Here is a 9,894-nt window from a genome sequence, read left to right on the forward strand (position 1 = left end):
ATGAGAGTTGATTGCAAAACAGCCTGAGAAAATAGGAGGAGCCAAGGGCCATTCTATGTAGGAATAACACCCAGGGTCTAATATTAGACATTTTAGGAGTATAAAAAGGAGACCAAGTTCAAAGTGGAAGCACGTTGAACTAGAGAAAGATACTAGATTAGATAAAATTGGTGGGGAGGGAGGGATACTAATTGGGAGTCTCTTTTTTTTTTTTTTTTAAAGAAAGAGAGAGAGAGAGAATTTTATTTTTAATATTTATTTTTTAGTTCTCGGCAGACACAACATCTTTGTTGGTATGTGGTGCTGAGGATCGAACCCGGGCCGCGCACACGCCAGGCGAGCGCGCTACCAGTTGAGCCACATCCCCAGCCCAATTGGGAGTCTCTTGACTCTTAGGTTTCAGTCTTGAAGCTGGAGGGGCTGATGGGAGATTTACTTCTTGTGGTTGAGAGGTCAGGAACAGGCAGAGGCACTTGGCAGCATGGGGATTGAATGTGGTGGCCTGGAGAATTATTTCTTCTTACTGTGGTGACCTGGGGAATTATTTTTTCTTATTTTCCCTTGTTTATTTTTCACTACTAAATTCATCATGTTTTGTGAGGTACTATCTGTTTCATTTTCAGGGTTATTTCCTTTAAATAAAAGAATTTGAATATTTCTTTAATCAGGTGGCAAATCATATTGGAAGTGAACATCATGAAGTCCTTTTTAACTCTGAGGAGGGTATTCAGGCCCTGGATGAAGTTATATTTTCCTTGGAAACTTATGACATTACAACAGTTCGAGCATCAGTAGGTAAGATATTTTATGTTATTAAAAAGTTTTTTTTTTTAATATTGAAGACAAATAATGAGGTTTTAAAAAATTATTTCAAGAATTAATGTGTTAGCTTTCTTCTGCTGTGACAGATATCTGAAACAATTAATTTAAAAGGAAAAATGGTTTATTTTGAAGCTCATGGTTTCAAAAGTTTCAATCCTAGTCAGTTGGCTCTGTTGTTCTTGAGGTGAGGCAGAACATTGCAAAAGAGAGCACATGTTAGGGTAAAGCTGTTCTCCTCATGCTGACCCAGAAGGGAAAAAAGGGAGGGGATAGGGTCCCAATAACTCCTTCCATGCACACCCCACTCATCTACTTCCTTCCAGTAGCTCCCACTTCCTAAAGGTCCCACTGTCTTCCAGTAGCTCCACAGGCTGGGAGCCGAGCTTTCAACACATGGGCCTTTAGTTTAAGAAATGTTATTTAAGAATGAGTTCATGGGGCTGGGGTAGTGGCTCAGCAGTAGAGCATTCGCCTAGCATAATTGAGGCCCTGGGTTCGATCCTTAGCACCATATAAAGCAATAAATAAATAAAATAAAAGTAATGTGTCCAAGTACAACTAAAAAATAAATATCTTAAAAAAAAAAGAATGAGTACAAACAAAAGTCCTATATTGCAAATTGTTTAAGATCACTTAACAATTCCATGAATTTCTTTTGGAGTGAAGGAAATACTAAATGCGCAGTTTAGACTCCACATTTATGTTGTCACTGTTTATATTTCCCCAAAGAGTGGATACAATTTTCCACCCTTTTCCCTCCTTGTTTCTCTAGTTTCACTGTGTAGTTTCTTGGGCTATCAGTTGGCCTTCTGTATTTGTGAGTTCCTCATCCTTAGATTCAACCAACCGAGGATTGACAATATTTGAAAAAAAAGAAAAAATTAAATCTGTACTGAACTTGTGTAGACTGTTTTTTTTCTTGTCATTATTCTCTAAGCAGTATAGTATAACAACTATTTACATAGCATTTGCATTGTTTGTATTAGGTATTAAAAGTCATCTAAAGATGACTTAAAGCACAGGCATACTATGCCTCCGAGCGATTATGATTTCAGTTCTGGACCTCTTCAGTAATGCAAATACTACTAGAAATTGAATCATGAAGTTTCTGATTTCCCAGTACATAAAAAGATATATTTACACTGAACTGTGTGATCTGTGAAGTATGCAACTGCATTGTCTGAAAAATATATGTACATTAATTATAAAATTCTCTATTGCTTAAAAAATGCTAATAGTCATCTGGGCTCTTGGGAACATAAGTTTGTAAGAAACAAAATATCTGAATCATAATAAAACTAAAGCATAATAAAATGAGTTATGCCTGTGTACACTAAGTTATGTGGGATTATATGCAGATACTGTCCATATTATATAAAGGACTTGAGCATTTGTGACTTTTGGTATTCACAAGGAAGGGGTCCTTGAAACAGTCCCCCATGGATACATGGATGGAACACTAGTCTTTGGAAAATGGGGAATTACGTGCATGTTGTAATTTATTTTCCTTAAGGAATTCTTACTTTAGATGTATTTTGGTAAATATTCCATCTACAATTTCAGTCACTAGCAGTTATTTAGCTGTACAAATAATGCTAGTTTTATCTGATGGATACATATTGATATAGAAAATGTACCCCAAATCAGAAAAAAGCCAATGTTGTTAAGCCTGTAAAATAACAGTAGCTTAGATAATCCTCTTTTTAAAAACATTTAACTTGGAGGACCAAAAAAAAAAAAAAAAAAAAAAATCCCTTGCCCTCTAAGACATTACAGTGAGTAAGTAGATACACAATTTATCTGTGTAACTGAAATTTAATGGGGTTGGGGGTGGGATTAGCAGGGGAGGTTTAAAAGTTTCCCTTAAGGAGAGGGAAGTTATTAAAAGAAAGGTTTAAAAGAGACACTCAGGTTGGGGATTTAGCTCAGTGGCAGAGCACTTGCCTAGTACACACAAGGCTCTGAGTTCCTCAGCCCTGGGGGGAGGGAAAGAGAGAGAACAGTGGTTTAGGAAGATGTGGAGCAGGGATCAAGCAGACATGTTTCAATAACTTATGTAGCTGCCTTAACTATATAAAATTTGTAAATGGGAGTCTTGGGTGAAGTCAGTCCAAAAAAATTAAAGCTAAACTATTTCTGTTAGTGTATTTTATGTGACTGTAATGAAATACCTGAAGTTAGATAACTTAAAAGGAGTTAATTTAAGTTGAAGTTTGGAGGCTGAAAGTTCAAACAGTGTGGCAGCCTGGCAAGACCCCCAGCTGTGCCACCTCATGGTGGATTGCATCCAAGTGGGAACATGCATGAGAGCGAGAGATTACAAGGAGAGACAGGAGGCCAGCACTCAGGAAAGGACTCTTTTATAATAATTAGCCCTCCCCAAAGCTAAGAGTCTCATGAGAACTACATCAGTCCCTTCCCTTACACGGGGATGTCTCCAATCACCCACCCAGCTCTTAGCATGCCCACCTTTTACAGATCCCACCACCTGTCACATGGCCACACTATAGACCAAGCCTCCAACCTATGAACCCTTGGGGAACAAATGACGTATCTAAATCATAGTAAAACCCTTATTTTTGTGTATTAATACCAGCATGTAAAGCATGATTTTTATGTGTTTGAATATTATTCAGTTTAGCAAAATTTCAAGGTATATGTTCTTGGTCTAAAAACATTAGAAATTTTAAGCCTGTTTACAAAATTGTAGAATGATTTCTGGCTGTTTATTGCAATGGTACAACTTTTGAATTAAGTACATATAAATGGCTTATCTGTGTAAGGTCATTATTTTGGAAACGATTTTCTGTTAGTACAAAGTCTAGTATAATAGTAAAACCTGCAGTTGTTTCTGAAAGCCAAATAAAAAGATATTTTTGATGGAGGGTTATGTTGACATTAACATTGATTTCTTTCTTATTTAAGGCATGTATTTAATTTCCAAGTATATTCGGAAGAACACAGACAGCGTGGTGATCTTTTCTGGAGAGGGATCTGATGAACTTACACAGGGTTACATTTATTTCCACAAGGTGAGCACTCTGAAGCAGAGGACATTTGTGCTAGTAGGAAACATTTGACTGTTCTGTTATCTGTCCTTTTCAGTGTTAGCAGTGACTTTTCTAAGTACCTTCTGAATTTATGAGGAAATCAATTGTGTCTGTTTCGTATTTCTTTGGGGAAGAAAGAAGTCTTAATAATAGTATCAGATGATTTTCATTCTTTAAAATGAACAAAGTTACAATCACCTTTCTATGTCTTCATCTGTTTTATCTGTTGTAATGTTAGCAGTTGTGGTAGGTGTGTTTTATAAGGCATTGGCTGTCTCTAACCAGACATTTACTCCTGTTCTTCCCCTTGCTTTGCTTTCTATCTTACCTACCTTTAGTGTTGGAATATGCTTAAAAGGGAGAAGTACAAGTAGTTTGGTGTGCCACAAGCAAAGCTGTTGTTCTGTTCTTTCTTTGTAAAATAGGCACCTTCTCCTGAAAAGGCTGAGGAAGAGAGTGAGAGGCTTCTGAAGGAACTCTATTTGTTTGATGTTCTCCGTGCAGACAGGACTACTGCTGCCCACGGGTAACTTGACAGTTGTTTTAAAAAAAAAAAAAAAACAGTCTTCAAAAATGGAAAAGATCAGTGGTCAATTTTTTTTTTCCCCAGTCGGTATATATGTTGTAAAGTATGACTTTTATGGAACAAATGAAGCTGGTTTCTTAACTTAGTCCCCAAGAATTGGGCTGAAGTCAAAGTGCTATTGTGGTAATGGGGAGGGATCTTCTGTGGGTTGCCTCAGACAGTTTCCATCTTTAAAGTTTAATAACATTCTACATCTGACCTACAGGGAAGGCAGCTACAACTATTTTTAAGTCTTTTTAGAAAAAGCTAAGGCTGTAAACTCCATGTAACAAGTATTGAGTGCCCACCATGACTCTTTGATGCTATAGTGACTCTAAGGGCACAAAGATAAGAAGGAAGGTTTGATTAGATAATAAAACCAGGGTTCTTGTCCCCCTTGGCTAAAGTTTTCATGTTTTAACTGGTCATTGGAGAAGTGAAGACTCTTACTGTATGTGATAAACAACTGACATTAAATATTTTAGTTTCTTCTACTGAATCACACTTAGTTTAGGAAATAATTACATGGGAGATAGAGTTTAGGAAATAATAACATGGAAGATAGGGAATGAGCCTGTTGCATGATTAATACCCTATTCTGTCTACCCTATCCAGGGTCATTAGGATTCAGGGCACAGATGATGTGGCATTTGATGGAATATTGTGAAACATTGGTTTCTTTTGCATACTATATGTGAAAATATTAATCAGTGGTAAAAAAAAATACTGAATTGTTATTGCAGTTGTTAATAAGAGAAGAAATGATCTCATCTAGAAAAAACTTGGAGTCAGTTCCAGGCAAGGTACATTCTTAATTATCAGCTCACTCATGATCCTTAACTTTTTCTGCTTTTCAAGTTATACATTTAACTTTTCATATAAGGGAATGTAAAAGTAATAGTCTCAAAACGATAATCACACGCAATAGATGAAATAATATCTATTATTTTGAATGAAGATTTCTGTATTCATCTGTTAGTGTAGAACAGTCAATAGGAGGTTGTTGAAATGGCTCTATAATCCCAACATTAATCAATCTGGTTCCGTTGCTTGGAAGCTCTGAGCCTGAACCTAAATTGATAGGTACTCAATACCCATTTTGATTTAGATCTTTCAATTTTCTCCTTTAAGCCTTGAACTGAGAGTTCCATTTCTGGATCATCGCTTTTCTTCCTATTACTTGTCTCTGCCACCAGAAATGAGAATTCCAAAAGTAGGTAAAATCAACTCAACGTAAATACTGCCTGTTGCTCTCAGGTTACATCTGTGTCTTTTGCTAATGCTTCTTCTGTTTTCATGTCAGAATGGGATAGAGAAACATCTCCTGAGAGAGGCATTTGAAGATTCCAACTTGATTCCTAAGGAGATTCTCTGGCGACCCAAAGAGGCCTTCAGTGATGGGATAACCTCAGTTAAGAATTCCTGGTTTCAGATTTTACAGGAATATGTCGAACATCAGGTACGAGGTCTTTAAAAACAGTTTGTGCAATAGAATAATTTAGATGCAGATCTGGAATCTCAGTTCTTTTCATATTTAGTTTGAATGTTTGCTGTCTGTAGGAGAGAGTCATAGTCTCTATAAATAGCATCTCTTTTAAAATAACAATTATGTAAGAAATAAGGAAAGAAGGTTTATAAAGTAGTATTTAGAATTGAAAGAGAGAGAGGGGAGGCTTACTAATCAGCACTGGCCATTTAACCTATTTTGGGATACTTACAGATATTAGACACAAGTGAATAAAATAACCTCTAAGTATTAGAAATATGCATGTGAATACTTTTTGAAAGTTAACTGTAGCTGTGCATGTTATGGATATTGTGGCACTTTCCAAGTGATGCGTGTACAATTTATTGTACAATTTATTGTCATGCTTTCTCTTTATTTTGGTTTTGTGGTAACAGAGCAAACACAGGTATTTCCATGCCATTTAAAAGGCTATTCTGCTCTTACACTCTTATTCTTACAGGTTGACGATGCGATGATGGCAGCTGCAGCCCAAAAATTCCCCTTCAACACTCCTCAAACTAAAGAAGGCTATTATTACCGTCAAGTCTTTGAACAACACTATCCAGGCCGGGCTGACTGGCTGACCCATTACTGGATGCCCAAGTGGATCAATGCCACTGACCCTTCCGCTCGCACTCTGAGCCATTACAAGTCAGCTGCCAAAGCGTAGGCACTCTCCAAGCCGTGAAGTGAAAGTAGATGTTTCTTCTTGGGGTGTAGAGGCACTGGGGACAGTCAGGGGAGCAGTGAAAGTCAACCACTTAGGCCTACTTGGGCATGAAAAAAATAAAAATCATACCTAAAACTTTGTTCTACTCATTTGTATTCCTACAGTTCTGTCATTAGAGGTAACTAGAAATGGAATAGCTGTGCCATATCACAGTAAGGAGGATACAGTGAGCTAGGCCAAGAGGGAATGGTCTGATATCTACAAGAACTGTTTGGAAGATGTTTGGGCCTCATGCACATGTGGTCTCCCAGTCCTTGTCTCATCCTAGTGTGGTCCTCTTGTGATTGCCCTCTTAGTTCTGCCCACATTCCTTACAGTTGGCTGGAGATGTGAATCCTTTATAGGAGTTTGGGACCATTCTATTGTGTAATATAGTGATTCAGTTTTTTCTTTTGTAGGTTGAGCCATTGACCCTCCTGGAGACTATTTTTCCAGAACTCAGGTCAAACTTTTAAATGAAGTGATCTTTGGTGCAGTTGTTCAGCTCTACTGTTGTACCAAAGTGGTTACATAGACAATACGTAAACTAATGGGCATGGCTGCATTCTATTAAAACTTTATAAACAGACCTCGGTCCCTGTTCCAGAGCAATAACCCAAGCTGTGCATTTCCAATAAAAGGAACAAAAGTAGGTTTCTCCTAGTTGGAGAAATAGGAAATTCAGAAGCATTTAATGAAAGGTAGATTTTTTGTTTGAATGCTAACTGGTTTTTTCAAGACAGCATATTCAAATACATAAGAAAGGTGAATTTAGCTATTAAAGACTTTTGAAAAGGGAAGTGTTGGTACGCAGGTAAATATAAGAATGATTGATGGGAAAAATGGGTAAGCCAGAAATTTAGTAAGTTGGAAGATGAGGAATTGATGTTAGCTGTAGGCCTTCATCTATAATTTAGAAATGTTTCCAAGAATCTAAAGAATGTCACTAATATTGGATGACTTTTAATGATTGTCTTGTATGTGTAGGTGCATAAATTGTTTAAATACAGCATGATTTGTCTCTGGGTATGTAGTCCTGGTAAAGTGTCACCCAGCCAAGCTGAGTGGTGTTAAGAATGCTTGGGAAACTTGGTTGATAATGATAACACAATGTACATTGCAAGATTAAGTATGGCGTAAACCATGAACTGCCAGTTTGTAAGGTTGTGGGGTTTGACTTCACATTTTTAACTTTAGTGACTGTGAGATCTGGAATATTTAGGTACCACCCAGAAATTTGATGGTTGAGATACTTAGTTAAGCCAATTTCCTATCATCAAACTGGCAGCAACTTGCTAGATTTCAAGCTACACTTAAGATCCATGTAAGTTTTTTTTTTTTTTTGCAGGTGGTGGGGGTACCATGGGTCACTTGACCCATGAGCCACATCCCCTGTTTTGTATTTAGAGACAGGGTCCCACTGAGTTACTTAGTGCCTCGCTTTTGCTGAGGCTGGCTTTGAACTCGTAATCCTCCTGTCCCAGCCTCCTGAGCTACTGTAATCATAGGTACACACCACTGCGCCCGGCCCATTTAAGGTTCTTGGCACACATTATAAACTGGCTAAAAGTGGCAATCTCTGGGGCATGTTCTTGTGACTCAGCAACTTTCAGATTGGCCAAGCCTGTTTTCCTGGAACATTCTGGTCTTGGTAATTCAGTGATGAGGAGGCACATGGCATCTAATACACACAGCACCACTAACAAAAAATTGTTTTTTGAGGAGTGAACAAAAAGAACAGCTGATGTGATCCTGTCATTTCTGCCTCATGAGCACTTTATAATAAAACAGCCTGCTACTTGAAGTTCCTCTCACTTTGATCTAATATCTGCTCTAAAAAAGGTATCATATAGTTTGACAGTCTTTTTATACTATTATTTTTTAAAAAAATGAATGTGGGCTGGGTGTATAACTCAGTGGTGGAGCACACGCTGAGCACAAGGACTTGCGTCCAACCTTCAGCACCAAGAAATAGAAACTACAGAATATCCTACCACTACTTTTAAAGAGTTCTAACACGTCCTTGCAGATCTCTTGCTAAAAAGACACCATTGTGCATGTGTGGATCAATTATCTTGGATAACACACAGCTTGAAAGTATATTAAGTCTTTCATAAGGAAAATATAGAAAGAAGCTAGCTAATCCTGAGCCTGTGAGCCTTCCCACGGATGACACCCTCTTTTGGAAGTTTCCTTGTGTCAAGATTGTTGTATGAATAGATCTTGTTGAAGCCACAGGGGTCAACCGTACTCCGTCATTCCTCCTGTTTGGGGGTTGCCTTGGTTTGGTCTGGGGTCTGTGCTAAGGGGTCCTTTGCATTCCCATGGATGGGAAAGCTGGCTGTGAAGAAGCAGAGTGAAAGCTGATAGGGAGGTGGTTACAGACACTAGCCATGTGTAGTGTGTGAAGCACTACTGCCCAGCACATACCCATCCACTGTCCTAAGCAAATTATTCTGTCAGTCTTCTCAACCTTAACTGCAAATGTAGCAGCTTTGATTTTCTTTAAAAGTGGCCACTGCAGTATTCCTGATCCCATGTACCCTACTCAAGCTTTGCTATTCCTCTAAATAAGCAGTCCACTTAAACTCTCTGTGAGACTGGCAGGATTTTATGGTTGTTTTGAGTAGCAGAATTTGGTGGAAGTGAGGCTGAGTGACAAAAAGTGATTTGGGGCAGGTGTAGTGATGCATCCCTGTAATCCCAGCAGCTTGGGAAGCCGAGGCACAAGTTCAAAGCTAGCCTTAGCAACTTTTCCAGGCCCTGTCTCAAAAAAGGCAGGGGGCTGGGGATGTGGCTCAGTGGTTAAAGGCTCCTGGGTTCAATTCCTGGTTAAACACCCCTTCCCAGCACGTGTGCGCGTGGACACACACACACACACAATTAAATGACTTGGCTTCCGCTTTCTCTTTGTACATGTTACAAGAAAGCCTTGGCCTCATGGAAAGGCTGGGTACAAGAGTTTGAGTGAAGGTCAACTGTTAACTACCACCAGACTTGTGATAAAGCCTCTAGAAGTTTCCAGCTTCTAGTCTTTAAGTCTCTCACCTGAGCTCCAAGCATGGGGAGCAGAGAAGCCATTCTCATACTGTTTAAGTTTCACAAGGTCCATGCGTATAATAAGTGGTCAGTGATCGTGTTAAGTTTTGGGTAGTTTCTTATATAGGTACAGTAACTGGGACAGGTGAACACCATTACCCTTATCTTACACAGGTAATGTAAACCGCCAGACCCAAGAGTC

General features: G+C 38.5%; 1 protein-coding gene across 6 annotated transcripts in view; it reads left to right on the forward strand.

Moving 5' to 3' along the window:
• The window catches only part of ASNS (asparagine synthetase (glutamine-hydrolyzing)), a 177,380-nt gene extending 169,776 nt beyond the window's left edge, over positions 1–7,604 (forward strand). For 3 of the 6 annotated variants that reach the window (XM_081286550.1, XM_081286552.1, XM_081286551.1), the window contains 6 exons: positions 669–795; positions 3,748–3,854; positions 4,298–4,398; positions 5,569–5,650; positions 5,741–5,896; positions 6,405–7,604. In XM_081286550.1, coding sequence (XP_081142676.1) covers positions 669–795; positions 3,748–3,854; positions 4,298–4,398; positions 5,569–5,650; positions 5,741–5,896; positions 6,405–6,614 — 783 coding nt within the window. In that variant the 3' untranslated portion in view covers positions 6,615–7,604. The remainder of the gene's footprint in view (positions 1–668; positions 796–3,747; positions 3,855–4,297; positions 4,399–5,568; positions 5,651–5,740; positions 5,897–6,404) is intronic. The other 3 variants (XM_081286548.1, XM_081286547.1, XM_081286549.1) reach the window with 1 other exon arrangement.
• The last annotated feature ends 2,290 nt before the right edge of the window (positions 7,605–9,894 follow it).

Source organism: Spermophilus citellus (genome assembly GCF_964194105.1).
Source record: "Spermophilus citellus genome assembly, chromosome: 3".
NCBI lineage: Eukaryota > Metazoa > Chordata > Mammalia > Rodentia > Sciuridae > Spermophilus > Spermophilus citellus.